Raw genomic sequence first — 17,335 nt, 5'->3', positions numbered from 1 at the left:
CCTGTCCAAGTCAGAAGGCTCATACCTGTAACGGATGCTCATTCATACATAGTTTGTACCTAAGGTCACCACACCTTCCAGGAAAATAGTTCTTATGTTGTCCAGGTCCAGCTGTGGTATGAAGTGTTGATACCCTATAGAAGAAGAGAGGCAGGATTCTGGGGGCCCTTACTTTGGGGGCACAGGTGCTGCTCCTGCCCTTGAGTTGAGGATTGGAAATGGGGAGAGGTAGGAATCGGAAACTGGAGGGCGGGAGGGTTGAGATCTGTGCCCACTGAGGCCTCTGTTCTGTACTGGGGAAGACCTGATGCAAGGCCACTGTACGCTGGGCTGGACTTGGCCAGGCTCCATCTCTAGAATGATCACTTCCGCACAGCAGCGTGTCAGCCTACATGAGACATTTCTTTCTGCCTGCCGCTCCGTTTCTACCGTGCGTGTTGCCATTCTCCCGATGTGGGAGTCCCGGTTGGCCTGGACGGTCGGTTCTTTGTGAGTGTGAACGTGTGTGTGTTCAGGTGCACAGCCAGCACACTGTCCTGTTGGTCTGCATCCAGTTCAGTGACACGAAGGACATTCACGTGCTTGTGCACCCATCACCACCACCCATCTCCAGAACTTTCTCTTCCTAAACTGAAACCCCATAGCGATTAAACACTCATGTTTGTCCTTTTGTGTCTGGTGTATTTCACTTAACTTAATGTTTTTAAATTCATCCACGTTATCCAGTGTATCCAGACTTCATTCCTTTTTATGGCTGAATAATAATACTGTCTTGTATGTGTATGCCACATTTTGTTTATCTGTTCATGCCTCAGTGGACACTTGGGTTGTTTCTGCCTTTTTGCTATTGTGAATAATGCTACAGTGAGCCTGGGTGTACAAACATCTGCGTGAATCCCCTGCTTTCACTTCTTCTGGGTATATATCTAGAAGTGGAATTGCTGGATGATGCGGTCGTCCTGTGCCAAACTGTCTTCCTCAGCGGCTACACCATTTTATCTTCCCAGGAGCAGTGCACAGTGTTTCAATTTCTCCTCATCCTTGTCAACATTTTTTTTTTAAGATTTTATTTATTTATTTGACAGAGAGACAGCCAGCGAGAGAGGGAACACAGGCAGGGGGAGTGGGAGAGGAAGAAGCAGGCTCCCAGCGGAGGAGACCGATGTGGGGCTCGATCCCAGGAGCCTGGGATCACGCCCTTAGCCGAAGGCAGACACCTAACGACTGAGCCACCCAGGTGCCCCTGTTGTTTTCTTTCTCTTTCTTTTTTTTTTTTTTTTAATTAAATCTGTCCTAGTAGGTGTGAAGTGGTATCTCTTTGTGGTTTTAGTTTGCATTTTCCCTAATAAATGTGTTGAACATTTCTTCATGTGCTCATTGGCCATTTGTTTATCTTGTTTGGAGAAATGTCTGTCCAAGTCTTTAGCCCATTTTTTGTTTTTTTGCCATTGAGTTTTAGGAGTTCTTTATATATTCTGCACATTAATTGTTTTTTTTTTTTAAAGATTTTATTTATTTATTTGACAGAGATAGAGACAGCCAGCGAGAGAGGGAACACAAGCAGGGGGAGTGGGAGAGGAAGAAGCAGGCTCCTAGCGGAGGAGCCTGATGTGGGGCTCGATCCCATAACGCCGGGATCACGCCCTGAGCCAAAGGCAGACGCTTAACCACTGTGCCACCCAGGCTCCCCCTGCACATTAATTCTTTATCAGATTATGATTTGCAGCTATTTTCTCCCATTCTGCTAGTTGCCTTTTCATTCTTGTGGTAGTGTCCTTCAACACACGTAAGTTGTGTGTTTTTTTAAGATTTTATTTATTTATTTATTTGACAGAGAGAGAGCATGAGTGGGGGGAGAGGGAGAAGCAGGCTCCTTGCTGAGCAGGGAACCGGACACAAGCTCAAACACAGGACCCCGGGGTCATGACCTGAGCTGAAGGCAGATGCCTAACCAACTGAGCCTCCCATGTGCCCCTCAACACACCAGAGTTTTGAATATTGATAAAGTCTAGCTTATTCTTTCTTTTGTTGCCTGTGCTTTTGGTGTCCTGTCCAAGAAAGCACTGTCAAATCCAATGTTACGAAGTTGTCGGCCTTGTCTTCTTCTAAGAGTTGTATATTTTTTGCTCTTACATTTGTATTTAGGTCTTACATTTACGTCTTTGATTCAGTTTAATTGTCATGTATGGTGTAGTGGGCACTTGGTTCTTGTGGAATCCTGGTGCCGTGCTGGTTGGGTGAGTGAGGAGGATAAGAGGTATTATTTCCTGTGTTCTCTTGCCCCCAGTCTTAGGAGCAAGGTGAGCCTTGGTCGAGTGGTGATGGCTTCCCAAGGAAAGCTGAGGGCCCTTGACTGTGTGGTGGGAGCCTGTGGGTCTTTGCTGTGCAGCCAGCAGCCCAAGCCAGCAGGCCAGTCTGGCACAGCAGGTATGAGAAGGGCCTTCCTGGCATTGTCAGCAAGTGAAAAAGGTCCTTGTTGTATTCTTTTCTCCCTTAAAAAAATAAGTTTAGCCAACCCTAACAAGGCCCCACAAAGGCAGGGAGGTTGGCTGGTTGACAGAGCCCCTAGTGGTTCATTTCCACAGCAGCCCTGCACGTACTGTGTTGGGCACAGCAGCCCCTCTCCTCTTCTGTAGCTCCCAGGCTACAGCCCCAGTGTGGCCATGGCACTGGGCACAGCTGCTCCTGGTGCTTCTTGGGATTAGCAGATGTTCCCCCACTTGTAAATGGGCCCCTTTCTGCTGAATCCGTAGAAGCCTTGAATGCCTCAGAAAGCCCACCCCACCCCCTGGGTGGGGCCAGAGCCGAATCTTGAAAAGGAGACCTCCCAGGGACCAGGGACGGGACCACCTGCTCATTGAGTATCACCGCTGGCAGGAGGTGATAAATGCTCAGCCATGCCCCCTGTGTGGATGCATGTCAAAGCTGGTAGATTGAATGTCAGCCCTTTGGGGTTGGTTGGCTCTAGTTGCTACAGTAGAGGTCGTGTGTTGAGGTAGCTTAGGAATTGGAAAGCTGGGCTCTAGTCCTTGTCCTGTCTGGGCTTGGCATCCACGTCTGAAACGCGGGACAGAGGGACGGGCCTCGAACACCTTCCAGGCCTGGGTTGGAGGCAGTACGCTGTGCGTGTTCTTTCTGCGGGAGCCTGAGTGGAGCTGTGTAGGTCTTTCAAAGGGCCTCCCCTGTCAGTCGCCACATCTTCATTATTTCTATACCTGTGCAATGTTTTGTTTTGTTTGTAAGTATACAAGTAATTGCCTTTTAGTGTAGTTAGTTACAGGATTGCACAGCCATCACCACAGTCTGATTTTAGAACGTTCCCCTTCCACCGCCCCAGCCAAAGGAACCTTGTACCCCTTACCTATCACCCCTAATCTTCCCCCAGCCCCCGGCAACCACCAGTCTACTCTCTGTCTCTATCCATTTACTTGTTCTGGTCATTTCCTATAAATAAAATTATGCAGTATGGCCGCACCCACCTCTTCCCTTTCAGCTTCATCATCTGCCGCTTGCAGCAGTCCTGGCTCCAGGGGTGGTACTTACAGACCATGGGCCCCTGGAGGTCACGTTCCCTTTCTGGGCCCTGCATCTCCTTCAGGCCAGCTCCTGCCCCTCATGCCCGTCAGACAGTGGAGGATTTGTTACTGTCTCACCTTTGCACGAGAAGCATCCTGCCGTCCACTTAACAAACATGGGATTTGGTAAGGTTGGGTATTCCTACTTTGTAACCGGAACATTTATAATATTATGTTATATATGTTATAAAATATTTATAAATAAAGCATACTATTTATACAATGAATCTGCAGTATAAACTTAGAGGGGTTGGTTGGTTTCGTATATCATTCAAGAGTATGTGCTAACGGCACCCGGGTGGCTCAGTCGGTTAAGTGTCTGCCTTCGGCTCAGGATCCCAGAGTCCCAGGATCGAGTCCCACATCGGGCTCCTTGCTCAGCAGGGAGTCTGCTTCTCCCTCTACCCTTCACCCTGCTTGTGCTCTCTCTCACTCGCTCCCTGTCTCTCAAATAAAATCTTAAAAAAATATATATATATATATATGTGCTAAAGGTCATTTTGAACAGCGCCAACATAGGCACATGGAGGAAAATCAAACTCGTTTTATCAAGGACCTCACCGTCTAGCATGGAGAACAGATGGGCAGGTTCATGAACAGTCCCATGAGTGGACTCAGGGCTACATGCAGGGCTCCTCCCTTCAGAGAGGACAGGGTGACCACCCAAGAGGTAAAGGATATGAGGCAGACATTTCTGGCACGAGATGGCTCTGAAGGAAGCCAGCCTGTGTATCGGTGGGTCACCTAGGCCTGTAAGGAAGTGGCTCTTGAGAGCCGCAGACACAGGGCAGAGAGCTTGGGCTTGACACCATGGGAGCAGCTAAGGCACGGCCATGTTTATGTTCACGAATGCTTCTGGGGCCGCTACCGGCAACCACAGGGAGGCCGGCCCAGCCCCGGCTTCTAACTGTTGAACGGCGCTGAGGAACTGAGTGCTGTGCCTGGGAGAAGAGAATCCACAGACCTTACTGCTGTATGCCAGATGCTCCTGCCATGCCTCCCACAGAACACATCCCAGGTTTGAGGCTCCCATCTCCCGACTTGATTTGGATCCGTGGGCCGTGCGATGACTGTGAGGTGGGCAGTAGGAAAGAAGTGGGTGCAGCACTCAGACGTGGGCCTGCCTGTGCCTGGAAGCTTATGGGGAGGAAGACTGGGCCACAGTGCAGGTGAAGGGTCTGGTGCTCCAAAGAAGGGCAGGCACCCCACCTCCTGCCTGGCCCCATTACAGTGTGGTGGGAAACCAGACTCTGATCTCCCCCAGGGCCTTGAGATAGGGACCGGGAGGCACAGGGAATAAATCTGAGCTGCTCTGCTGCCCTTGGATAAACCCCTCTGTTTGGCCCATCATTTTCAAGAGCCTACTGGTTGTCAACTCGGACTTGCCCAGTGTGGGCATGGAGGCTTAGCTTTTCCTCTGCTCTCAGGGAGAGGATGGCCCATGATGCCTAATGCTCCCTCCAGTCCAGCCAGGCCAGTTCTCCCTCTTCACCCTGCTGGCCTCTTCTCTGTCCCCAGGTAAGAGCCAGATGTGCCTAATGCCTTCCTCCCTTTTCCTTGTGGCAAGCATTCAGAGAAAATGTATTGAATAAATTGTCTTCTTACCACCACCCCCTTGCTCGGTGGGGAGTGCGTGTGTGTGTGCGCGCGTGCGCACTGAGAAAGAGCAGGGGAAGCAGCCTGGGTTGTGTGCCAACCCTGAGCCCTCACTTCATGAGAACAGTATCCTCTCTAGTCTCATGGCAACTCTGTGAGGTGAGGGATTTCTTTTATTGTGGTAAAATATACATGACAAAAACCTGTATTAACCGCTTTAATGTGTACAATTCAGTGGCATTCAGTATGTTGGTAACGTTGTGCAACCATCACCACTGCCTAGTTCCAGAACTTTCTCATCATTCCAAACAGAAATCTCATCCCCATGAAGCCGTCACTCCTCATTCTCCACTCCCCCACTCATCCCCTAGCAACCACTAATCTGCTTTCTGTTTCTGTGAATTTGCCTATTCTGGATATTTCATCAAAACGGAATCATACAATGTTTGTCCTTTTGTCTCTGGCTTCTTTCACTTAGCATAACATTTTCCTCTACGTTGAAAGCGGTGTCAGTGTTTCATTCTTCTTATGGCTGAATACCATTCTGTTGTATGGCTAGACCACATTTTGTTTATCCACGCATCTGTTTTTTAAAGATTTATTTATTTATTTTAGAGAGTGCAAGAGTGTGAGTGGGGGGCGGGGCAGAGGGAGAGGGAGAGAGAATCTCAAGCAGACTCCCCTCCGAGTGATGGAGCCCCATACCAGGCTCGAGCCCAGGACCCTGAGATCACGACCTGAGCCAAACCCACGAGTTGGGTGCTCAAGCAGCTGAGCCGCAGGGCTCCCCATCCATCACCCATTAATGGACACTTAGGCTGTTTCTACCTTTTGGCCATTGTGAATAGTGCTGCTGTGAACATTTGTGGACATGTTTTGTTCAAACACCTGTATTCAGTTCTTTGGGGTGTAAACCTAGGAGCAGAATTGCTGAGTCATATGGTAACTCCGTGTTGAGCTTTCTGAGGAACCTCCAGACTGTCGTCCACACCAGCGGCTCCATTTTACATTTGAAGTAAAGGATATTGTCACTCCCATTTTACACTTGTGGACGCTGAAGCTTAAACTTTGCAGCTTGCCCAAGGTGACTTACATGGTGATTGGCAGAGCTAGGATTCTGTTCTGAGGGTGGCGCTCTTCTTGGCTCCTGCGCTCTGGAAACGTCAAGTCCAGAGGCTCCATTAGATCTTTGAGCCTTTGTGGGGAAGAAGGGGCTGGTAGCACAATCGTCTTTGGCTCCCCCGTCCTAGGGTGATGGGTCCACAGGTGGCAGGTTCTCTGTGCTGTAGCCCGTAGCATGGCTGACCCAGCCTCCCCCTGCGGGCAGAGTTGCAGCAGTTAGGGTTCATGGTGGAGTCCTAAAGGGCAGAAAGGGGTGCAGAAGCACAGCTTTCTCCGGAGGAGACCCTGTGGTCACAGACACAGACCTGGCGTCGGAGGACTTGCCGCGAGGGTGCAGGTGCATCGCGGCCTCAGGGCTGCCCGTGCGGCAGCTGCGGTGTGGGGGATGGTTGTGAAACTGCCCTGTAAACCACAAGGACTGTAGGATCCAGGGGAGGCTGGCCACATGCCTGGGCAGGGGACTTTGCTTACTGCTAGCCATGCAAGGAGCGGGAGGAAAGAAGTTCTGCCTGGCGGGCACCTACGGCAGCTCCTCAACCATCCCTTCTGCCCTGAGGGGCCAGCAGGGGCTTTTGCTCCCGCCAGTTCTAGGTGGTTTCATGGGTATGTCTGAAGACTCCTTTTCCATGGGCCTTTCAGTTTTCTCTGAGAACTTGGACTTTGAGGATATCCGTCTAAAGAGAGCTGCTCGCTAGGGAGAACTGTGGCCTTGGAGGGTAGAGTATCAGGTAGCCAGTCCTACACCTGGATGGCATCTGGTGTCCACCTCTTCAGAGAGGGTCTCATGATTCATTAGACTTGGAACTGTGAGCAGTTTGGTGGTAGCAGGAAGAGCCAGAGACAGTCTCTGTCCTCGCGACCAGCACATGTTCCTCAGGGCATGGGCTCCCAGGGGTGCCTGAGATGGGGTGCAGTACTCAGCAAAGCTCCCCAAGGGCCACTTTCCTTCCATAGCAAATTCAGGTCTAACCTCCCTAATCCCCGAGAAAGGATGTCTGTGCTATCTCCCTGGGCCTGGCTCAGGTGGCCTAAGCAAGCGTCCAGCATGGCTGCCCAGCAGGCCTCTGTATGGGAGCTTATGGGGAGGGCAGGGGAGATCGTGTTCCTGCCTAAGCCCTGTCTGATCCTGCCCACCGACAGATTCTGCAGTAACCCTGGGCCACACTTGTCCTGGGTGACCCCAGTGGGTTCCAGGTCCCTTTACCACTGTGAGCCCCACTTGCAAGCCCGTCAGAGTGCCTTCCTCCTGAGGCTGCCGTGAGGGTGAACCTGTAAGTACTTATCCAGAGCCCTGCCCGACCCTAGAAGATAATGAGGATTATTCTTGCTGCAGTGGCTCCTACCGCAAGTGAGAGTCTTCTTGTCCTACCGGAGCATACTCACCCCTACTTCTGGCGGTGTGCAGAGGTGCTGGCTGGAGGCTGACACCAAGTAGCACTGCTTTTCCGACTCCTTGAGAGGGTCGTGGGGAGTGGGATGGAGCAATAATACAGAATACAGGACATGTGGTAAAAGCCTTGCTCCCTAATTTTTCATTCCGTGTGTGTGTGTGTGCCCATACACCTGTTCTTCCCAGCGTGGAAAGTGTGGTTCTCTGTCAGCTGTGCGCAGGTAGGTTTGAGATACACCGACTGTTGCAGGACCTGCAGTGCGCTGGGTTTGCCTTCACCTTGAAAGGCACTTTTTGACCTTGAGATTTTGTGAGCACTTCTTTGCCCTGAGGGAAAGCCTTTGTTTCTGTGGGTCTCTGTTTTCCCATCTGAATGGAGAAGTGGGGCATAAAATGGAGTATTTCCATTCTATCCAAATCTTGCCTGGCCTCTGGTTGTATAAGCACAGCTGCCTGGAGGAAAGGGCCCCCACCAGTAGCTCTACATGGCCCCTGTTTGTACTTCTGTCCTACTTTCCTCTTCTTTCTCTCTGGCTCTCAGAAGCTTACCTTCCCAAACTTGCAGGATCCAACAAGAAGTGGAAGCTACCTGTTTTCCCTAAAATGCACCTGCTTGGGCCAGGGATGGGGGTGGAGGGTCTCCAGGTGGTAAGGCCGTTGTGGGCAGAGGTTCCCTTGGCCTTTTGTGGGCCAGTGGGCAGATGACAGGAGGGCTGGGTTCTCAGCAGGATGTGGTCACATCCCTGGAGAGCGGCCCTTGTCTTAGTCCTCCTGCTTGGTCCCTTCATGCTTACACGGTCTTTGCCCTTGGGATTCGTCGACACTGATGCAGCTCTACCATCTTAGCTGCTGTAGTGTGGAGACCAGAAGAGGACTGGAAACCCCCGGATGGCTAGACGGCCATCTGGTGACATTGCTGGCTGAGGACTTAACCCGTAACTTGGCAGCATAGCAAAGTTGGATGGCCTGCAGACAGCCATCCCGTTTTTGGAATTGAGCAAAACTAGGTGCCGCTCAGCCTCGTAGGAGGCCTGGATTCCTAATCTCTGGAGGTGCAGAATGAGAGCAGGGAGCTTGTCAGATGGAGCTGGCCTCTCTGCTGACAGTATTGGGGTGAGGGGTTCCCTCCGGCTGGATTCCAATTGCAGCCTAGATATCTGCCCTTGCTCTCCAAGCACAGGGTCTGGCCTCGTCAGTAGATGGGTTGTCAAGGATCTCTTCTCTCCTCCCTGCTGAGAATGCAGATGGCTCTGGCCTGCTCCTGCCCTGAGCTGGAGAGGGCCACACCTGGCAGGGGCTCTCTGGAGGCCCTTGGTGGAATCTGCCCGAGCTCTGGGTGCAGGGGCTGTGGTTGAGTGCAGCCTAGTGAAGGGGCGGGTGGGGGTGGTGGTATAGGCAGCCTCAGGGGGGCGTGGGAGTAGTCAGTGCGAGGACCCAGCAGTGGGGGGCCCAGCGCTCCATACCCACCTGGGACAGTGAGCCTCTTGCAGGTGCAGGTGGCGCTGGTGCTGCTGGAGCCGCTCCACAGCAGGTGGCGCTATTGAGACTCAGGAGGAACTGTCGCGCTGCGCTTGCCAGGTGCGACCCTGGGTCAGTTTTCCGGTTCTCCCTGCTTTTCTGACCGCTGTCGACTCTGCTCTCTCTTCCTCATACGTAACGGGATTAGATCAGGCTCACCTCATGAGTAATGCTTCAGGAGGCATGAAAGAGGTTGTAATCATGAGATCCTGACACACAGGTAGTCAGTAAAGGTTCGTTTCCTGCAGCTGTAGCTTGTTATGTCTTTGCCTTTTATTGACACTTCTGAAAACTCTTCTGGAAGGAGGTAGAGACCTCATTTTGCACACATAAAAAACCGAGTCCCTGAGAGGTTGTCAGAAGTCTAGGGCATGGTTGGTGACTAGGTCCCATGACCGCGTTCACCGCGTTCAGCTGCAGGGCCAGCCGGGAAACCTCGTCAGTGGCTGGTGGCTGTGTGTCAGGCAAACACAGTTACTGTGCATGAGGGAATGGCGAGCAGGTTCATGACCCCGAGCCCTGGAACAGTAGTTTCTAAAGACGAGCACGTGCCTTCAGATGGCCCACTAGAGAGTATAGTGAGCAGAAAGTATTAGGATTTCTGTTCGTGCGTTTTGTTGTGCCAGTTTAGCTTACCTGTGTGTGTGTTCTGGTTTACAAGGTATTGGTACAGTGGCACAGGTGGATAACTCATTGTGTCCACGCATCTGTGTATCACAGGTGGGTGTACACGGGCACCTGTGACAATCATGAGTCCTAGCAGTGGGGGGGGGCAAGGACAAAGGAGGAAAAGGCCCCCTGGAAGAGCTCCTCCACTGTCCCCTCCCCTCTCGGCTCTGTGACCCTGCTCATGGCCCTAATCCTCACAGTGGTCCACAGCATCAGTGTCCTTGTTCCATGCACAAGACCCACCCCAGAGAATCCATGAGCCTTGTCGGTACCAACGAGGAGCATGTGCTTCTGTGTGGGGGAGACTGAGCTGAGAGAGCAGAGGTCACCACCCCTAGTTTGCCCAAAGATGTTTCAGATGGGGCAGTGGCATGATGCTGGAGAAGACCTGGTATTAGAAATTCTGAAGAGCGGAGGGGCTGGAACTGGAGCAAGGAGGTGGGGAAGCCTAGAAGGACCGTGCAGGCCCTGCCCTGGGTTGGAGGGGGGCACTCTTGAAGCTGTGGGAGCAGCGCTCATCTGGGGAGGGGGGCTCAGCCCCTACATGCTTGTGGGCCTCCCCAGCCAGAAGACCAGTGGGTGGGTCCCAGGCCTCCTCTCCTGCTCATTGCTCCTGAAGAACCCCCTTGGTTGGTTGCAGGATAACCCACCAAGCCCCCTTCCCCAGCTCAAGGACTCTCCGGGAGTGCCCAGGAGAGATACTACAAGGCTGCTTTCCTGAGGAAGAGCACTAGCTAGTCTTAGTATGCGTGTGGCCCCCTCTGAAGTGGGACTCTGGCCCCTCCTCTTCAGGTCCCCACCTGAAGTCAGAGGCCTCCCTGAGCACAAGGCTGGCTCTCCTGCCCTGCCACCTCCCTTCTGGGCTGAGCCCAGAGAGTCCATAAGGAAAGGCTTCTTGGATCTGGGAACCTTACTCGTTCCCCTCCCGTGGATCGGAAAGCCAGCAGCCACGCTGGGTGAGGGCTCTGGAACTCCGTGCTCCTCTGGTCTGGCTTCTGTAGTTGGGCACCAGGGGATGAGAAGGGAGGTGGCAGCGCCATCGGAAAGGCGGGTGGGTTGGCCTGGAAAGTACCAGGAAGCCCGTATGCGCTCGAGCTGGAGGGGGTCCGGGAGCTTCCTGCTTCCTTCTGTTTGACAGATGAACAAGGTTTCCAATAGTGGGTATGGTGGGTCTGAGCTCGGCATTCACACCGGACTCAGCATCCTGACCCTCAGAGCTTGAGGAGGGAGGAACCTGATAAAGCAACCCCCAGCTGGCTGCCATTGGCTTTTTCTCCCCCTGCTGCTTCATCAGGAACCCAGCCAAGGAAATGCCGAGTCCTTGGGGGGCGCTCAGTAGGGAAGCTGGCAGCTGCCCTGGAAGTGGGGGCAGCCTCCCCACCTCATGCCCCGCACCACCGGGGTCCTGGCCAAGGCTTCCCTCCTGGGAGAGCCACCAAAAAGGGGCATTAAGGTAGTGCCTTGCCTGACTGCAGGCCAGGAGCTCTTTGCCCTTGGTATGGTGACGGCCAGGGCGCCTCATTTCCCTCCCAAAAGCGCCTTCCTGTTTGGGGGAGGGGGAGGGGCCAGAGGATAGAGGGTAACAGATCATCTTTAGGTAGATCCTCCTTGCTGACCCTCACCCCAGTAGGAATCTCTTAATGCCTTCTTTGCTCATTCTTGGTGTTCTTTCCCTCAACTCAGTGTCTGACTGTCAGAAAAGGACAAAAGTTAATATTTGTTGTCCAGCGCCGGCCGGGCAGCCTCACAGCGACTCCTCAGGGGCAGTCCTGGAAGGCGGTGGGGGTCACCTGCCCCGAGCAGGCTTGGCCTACCTTTAAAGCATTTCTGATATGTGTGGCTCCAGCCTGCCAGCCCCACAGCCTGCCTTCCAGGATGTGGCTTCTCTCCAGCTCCCTCCTTGCCTCTAAAAATAACCTTGCTATTTTGGAACCACCTCTTCTGGAGCTTTTTCTCACTGCTCTCTTGGATCAGTAACCCCTGTGAGACCAGACTCTTGGCTGCCTCTGTCCTCCCAGCTGTCCTTACGGAGCTGTCCTCTTCCTGTCTCTCTCCCCTTCCCCCAGTACCAGCTGGGATCTTGTTCTCCAGCCAGGAAGGAATGTCCAGCTGCATGTCCTCTGAGAAGAGCAGGCTGTCACCTCTCCTCCCTGGGACGGGTAGGGAGGAAGTGGGCCGTGGGGGTGGGGGCGAGGCAAAGCACCACCCTGTGCCTCCATTGCAGTTGGGGATCCACACAGCTGCGAGGGGCTCAGGTGCCTGTTGAAGCGACAAGGGCTGGGAGGGCCTGGGGATATGGGGACACTCCATGCTGCCTTACTCTGACCCAGGAGTACTGGCCTCTGCGTGACTCCCTGCCCCATCTTCTTCTTGCAGCCCACAACCCTGCCTCAGGGCACCATCAACATGAACCAGTGCACAGACGTGGTGGATGGGGAGGGCCGGACAGGCCAGAAGTTCTCCCTGTGCATTCTGACCCCTGAGAAGGAGCATTTCATCCGGGCAGAGACCAAGGAGATCATCAGTGGGTGAGTCTGCCCCGGTAATTTTGGGTGGAGGCACCCCTGCCTACCAGCAGGTTCTTGGACCAGTTCGCTTTGGCACAAATTGGGCAGTGTCGCCATCACTTTCTTCCCCAAGCATGTCCCCTCTACTGAGTCCCCTCTCTCTCTTCACAGCGCCACCGTGTGCCCAGTCACCATGCCAGAAACTGGCCTCCCCCTCCACCTGTCTTTGCGTCATCCCCTTGTGCACATACTCTTCCTCATGTCCCACTTCCGCGGGGGCCTCGCTCCGCTGGGCTGCCCCACTTCCACGGATGCTTCGGCTTCCTTCAGCCTCTCATTGGTCTCCCCGCCTCCATTCTCACCCCTCCACCCGTGTATCACTCGACCACGAGGGTTTCAGTCCCCAGAGCACAGCTGACCTTGCCTCTCTTCTGCCTGAAACCCCATCACCTGGGAGTCAAGTCCAGGTTCCTTGGCTGGCCCAGGGGGCTCCTTCCCAGCCCGCCAGCCTCACCCCCACCATCCTGTGTCCCTCAGCACTGAGCTGCTTGTCACCACACATCCTTGTGCTGACCACCAGCTCTGTGCCTTCACTCTCACCCTGCCTTCGGTCTGGAATGACCCCTCCATCCTTCAGGCTGTTGGAGTCAGCCTGAGTGTCCACTCTTCCAGGAAACCTGCCCCCACGAGGCACGGGCACCATCAGCTGGCTCTTATAAAAGATGCAGATTGTCTGCATGCACATCTGGCCTCCTTCAGCCAGCAGTAGGTCCTTGAGGGTGGGGGGCTGGGTCTCAGTCACTGCAGCGCTGCCGTATGCACTGGCCTCTTTGTCCACCCGGAAAGAATAGACAGTCTCTGAGTCGCACCGCTGCCCTTGGCCATGCCCTGTGCAGAGGCTTAGGGGAAGCCCTGGGAGGTGGAAGGGGCCCGGGTTTTCAGGTAGCTGACGAGGCTGCCAGGCGAGCAGAGCTCCGTGCTCCTAAGCTCACGCAGTGTGTGCCTTCCGGGAGTCCCTGCTCCTGGGGCGTCTGTTACTAGCTCTGTGTGACCTAGCCACACGGTACATGCGGAGTGAGCATGCTCGGCAGGCCCGACCGGGAGCTCCGGCACTGGAGCTTGGAGAATCCCATTGGTCCTTTAAGGCTGAGAAAGCGTTGAGAGAAAGTGAATTGGGGCATGGCGGGGTGGAGGTGGTTAGGGATACTGGGCTGATTATTGTAGTGCAGAGTAGAGGGAGCTAGAAGGTGAAGCCTTTTGGTTTCAGCAAGTAGAAGGACTGAGCACTGGCTGAGCTTCAGGATCTCAGGCCAAGGCTGCAGTATGAGGAAGCGAGAACAGTGGTCAGAAGGACCCCAGGTTTTGCTGAGTTCAGAAGTTCAAATCCACACTGTACCGGGCTGGCGCCAAGGGCCAGAGCTGCACTGCAGAGTGACCAGAGGGCCCTCTGCTGGGGGTGCCAGCTCAGCCCCAGTCCTTCTCCCTTGGAGAGAGGCAGGTTTGCATTTCTGACTCCTAGGGGCGAATAGCAGGACCACCTTGCCTTTCCCTCTCCCTGGTCTTAATTCTAGAACCATGTGGTTCAGGAGTGTAGAGGACTCAGGGAGCCTGGCCGGCTCAGTCAGAGAAGCATAGGACTCTTGATTTCCGGGATGTGGGTTCAAGCCCCACATTGGGTGTAGAGATTACTAAAACAAAACCAAACAAAACCAAAAAAAAAAAAAAAAAACTTAAAAAAAAAATAGGGCTCTTACAGAGCCCTCATTCTACAGTTGGAAGATGGAAGCTCTGGAAATGTGAGGACCCCGACCAAGGGCACTCTGCAGGCACGAGGGACAGCGTAGAACCGTTTGCTCTTCCCAGTTTCCCGTATCTGGCAGACACACCTGCACAGAGGGGCCACTGCCCCACGGGACTTCTTGGGGGAGATCTAGCCCTCCCCCTCGGGAGCTAGGTCCCATGGAGGATCCTGAGTAGCACGAGGAATGGGAAGGGTTGTCCAAGGTCCCCAGGACAGGCTGGGGCATGTGTGAGCTGGGGGACCAGGTCAGTGATGGTGTGGTGTGCCACATGGCATGAGGAAAACAGCTGAAGGTGCCTTTGGCAGATGGCCCAAATCCTACCATCAGGCACCTGCCACAGGCCAGGGGACCTTCTGTCCTGATCCCCTCTCCTAAGGTCATTGCATGTACAGGGACAGGGGACTGCCATTCCCATGCAGCTTGAGTAGACAGGGTCATTGGTAGACCAAGATACCAGATGTGTGTGTTCTCTGGGTCCCACATGTAGGCTGGGTCATCGAAGTTTGTGCAGTGGCTTGGAGACATAGCCAGAGCTAGGATGGGATGTGTCACCTAGTGCTTTCCCCTATCCTCATCCTGGGGTTGGGCCTAGCTCATCCCTGCCCAGCAGCCATACCCATGCAGGGTTCAAACCATGGCGACCTGTCCCTGGGCCCCTGCAGCCCCTCCAGTGGCCCCCAACAGCAGCTTCTTTGTCTTTGCCACCCACTGGTATACTAGCCCTCCTTTAGGGAGTCAGGTGGGGTAGTGTGCCCTGGGTACAAACTTCTGCCTCCATCTCCTCTCCCTCCTCTGCCTTTCACCTTTGTGGACGGATGCCTCCCTTGGCATTCTCACTACCTGGCACAGCTCCTTTGCCAGATAATCTCATTTGTGGGCTCTTAGACCCTGAGATGGGGCTAAGTACTCAGCTCCATAATGAGGTACAGACTTCCTCTGGGCTGACTCAGAGCAGGGGTAGTTGGGGACAGTCCATCCAGACTTCTTTCTGGGGTCTTCTCTGAACAGAGGCCCCTGAGCTGCCTGAGGCGCCTCTCCCAGAGCTGGGTGGAGAGAGTTGGCAGTTCTCTTTCCCAGCTGTCTTGTGCCAGGACGGGCCTTCAGGATGTTGGGGCACAACTTAGCGCAGCTCTTTTAGAGGAGGTGGGATGTAAGCAGGAGTTTGCGGGGGTGGGGTGGGGTGGGGGGCTCTCCATCTGGGCTGGGCCCAAGTTTTCCCCCTTCTCTGTGCCCCGTCTCTCAGTTCTGCCCCCTCGGTCTCACTCATCCTGGCTCCACAGTCAGAGTTGGGGAACCCACTCTACCGTGTCTTGGCACTCACTTCCACTACCGAGCCGGTGGCCACATTCGCACCTTGCCTCTCTTGCCTGGGTGTATTTTACATGGTAACACATCTGAATGATTGTTACACACTTCCTGCTTGGGCTTCCGTGAGAAATCCGAGTGCAGGGGACATGTTCCATCATCTGTCCCAGGCCAGCCCCAGCCCACCCTGCCTGTGCTCAGCCTGAGTCTCCAGCCCTCTTCAGGCCAGCACAGGAGCTCGCTGAGCTCCGTTCAGTCAGCGCTGCAACCGTGGCGCAGATCTCTTCCCTCGAGGCCCTGTCCTGCGGGCTCGCCGATTTGCTTGCTTGTTCGTGTTGCCATGAACAGCAACTGGGCCAGCGTGCACGTGCCTGTCACACGCCCCATGCTCCTGGGGCCCTGGAGGACGAGGTGACCTTGTTAAGCAGTGTCTCCTTCTCTCCTAAGTAAAGCTCTCAGAAGGGTCTTCTGCAGACACAGCTTGCTGCAGTGCCCCAAACAAATGTCAGCCCCCTGCGGGCTGGAAGGCGGGTCTTTTAACCCCACAAGCATGTGAGTTCCTCAGCTTGCGTGAGTGAGGCCCTGAGCGTCTGCTCCTCTGCCGCTGGCCTTGCAGATGCAGCCATACCTCTTTTCTTGCCTTGGGGCCAGCCGACAGAGGAGTGACCCCCAGGACCTGCGCCTCAGGGCTCTATGGTGCCCGCAGTCGTTCGTGCTCTCAGCAAGTACAGAATGACCTGCTCGGAGCTGAACTGGGCTCGCCCCACATGCTGTGATCCCCCACACCCAAGCCCACTTTGCGGCTGCCAGCTCTCACCAGCACAACCAGCCTACCCTGCTGAGGCTGTCCTAGAAGGTCACTGACTGTGACTCACCTCTCTCCTGCCACCCCACATTAAAGCAGCACGTCTGAGTGCGGAGGACCTGAGCCCTTCTTCCTGACCCCGGCGTGAATGTCGGTGGTGGCCGCAGCCTCCAGCCAGGGTGCTGGCAGTGCCGGCTCTGCCTCACATTGCAGCCCAGCCGCCACCACTGGGCCCAGGGTGGCAGCAGGCCCAGCACAAACCCTCATGTTCTGGGAAGAAGGGGACCAGAGTCTGCTGCTGAACCCTCCCCTCTGGAGAGAGCACCCTTCAGCACCAGGCCCCTCCTGTCTTCCACTCCCCCTGCCCCCTCATCCAGCCCACCCAGATGTTCATGAAGCTCCAGTGAGGCAAGCAGGGAACATGTCATGGCCTCATCTACCCCCTGGTTTCAGAGATGAGGAGACTGAAGCCCAGAGGGGCAGGGAGCCACCCAAGGTCGTGGTTAGAGCGTAGCAGAGCCAGATCTGTACCAAGCCTCCTGCCTTCAGCCGCTGCTCTTCCCACGCTCCCCTGATACCTTGCCTGCTCCTGGTCCAGAGCGGACCTTCCAGCATGTGGGCCTTGGAGTGGGTCCCTGGGCAGCTCTGCTGGGCCTTCCCCAAAGCCAAGGTGCCCGTGCCCTCAGTGTGCCAGTGGGGCCCAGAGGTGAGGGAGTGGGTCTGGGAGGTCAGCTGCTCAGCCCCTGGAAGTGACCCGCCACAGAGAACTTTGGTGGCATAACTGCTGGTTTGCTGCCTCCAGAGCCCTAAATGGTACCCAGTAGCAGCCCATCTGTGCATTAGCCAAATCTACCATGGGAAGATGATTTTAAAGCCAACTGTAAGCCCCGAAGACAGGGTCAGTGATGGAAACCATGATGTGCTCTGTACTCTGCCTGCCACTCCACCAGGCTGAAGCACTCTTCATGCCCGGGCCGGCCACAGGGCCCTCTCCACCTGCGCTGTGGTCACTGTGGGGTCAGCATCTGGGCCTGGTCCCAGCACAG

At 54.6% G+C, this 17,335-nt stretch overlaps 1 protein-coding gene across 7 annotated transcripts in view; it reads left to right on the top strand.

Annotated features, from left to right (window-relative positions):
* MPRIP (myosin phosphatase Rho interacting protein) overlaps nt 1-17,335 on the top strand; it is a 148,887-nt gene that overhangs the window by 67,648 nt on the left and 63,904 nt on the right. For all 7 annotated transcript variants that reach the window (XM_087867705.1, XM_087867706.1, XM_045778160.2 and 4 more), the window contains one exon: nt 12,247-12,398. In XM_087867705.1, the coding sequence (XP_087723831.1) occupies nt 12,247-12,398 (152 nt within the window). The remainder of the gene's footprint in view (nt 1-12,246; nt 12,399-17,335) is intronic.

The sequence above is a fragment of the Ursus americanus genome, chromosome 14 (assembly GCF_024610735.1).
Source record: "Ursus americanus isolate L20-20 chromosome 14, mUrsAme1.1.p, whole genome shotgun sequence".
NCBI lineage: Eukaryota > Metazoa > Chordata > Mammalia > Carnivora > Ursidae > Ursus > Ursus americanus.
This window is presented reverse-complemented; position numbering and strand designations above follow the sequence as displayed.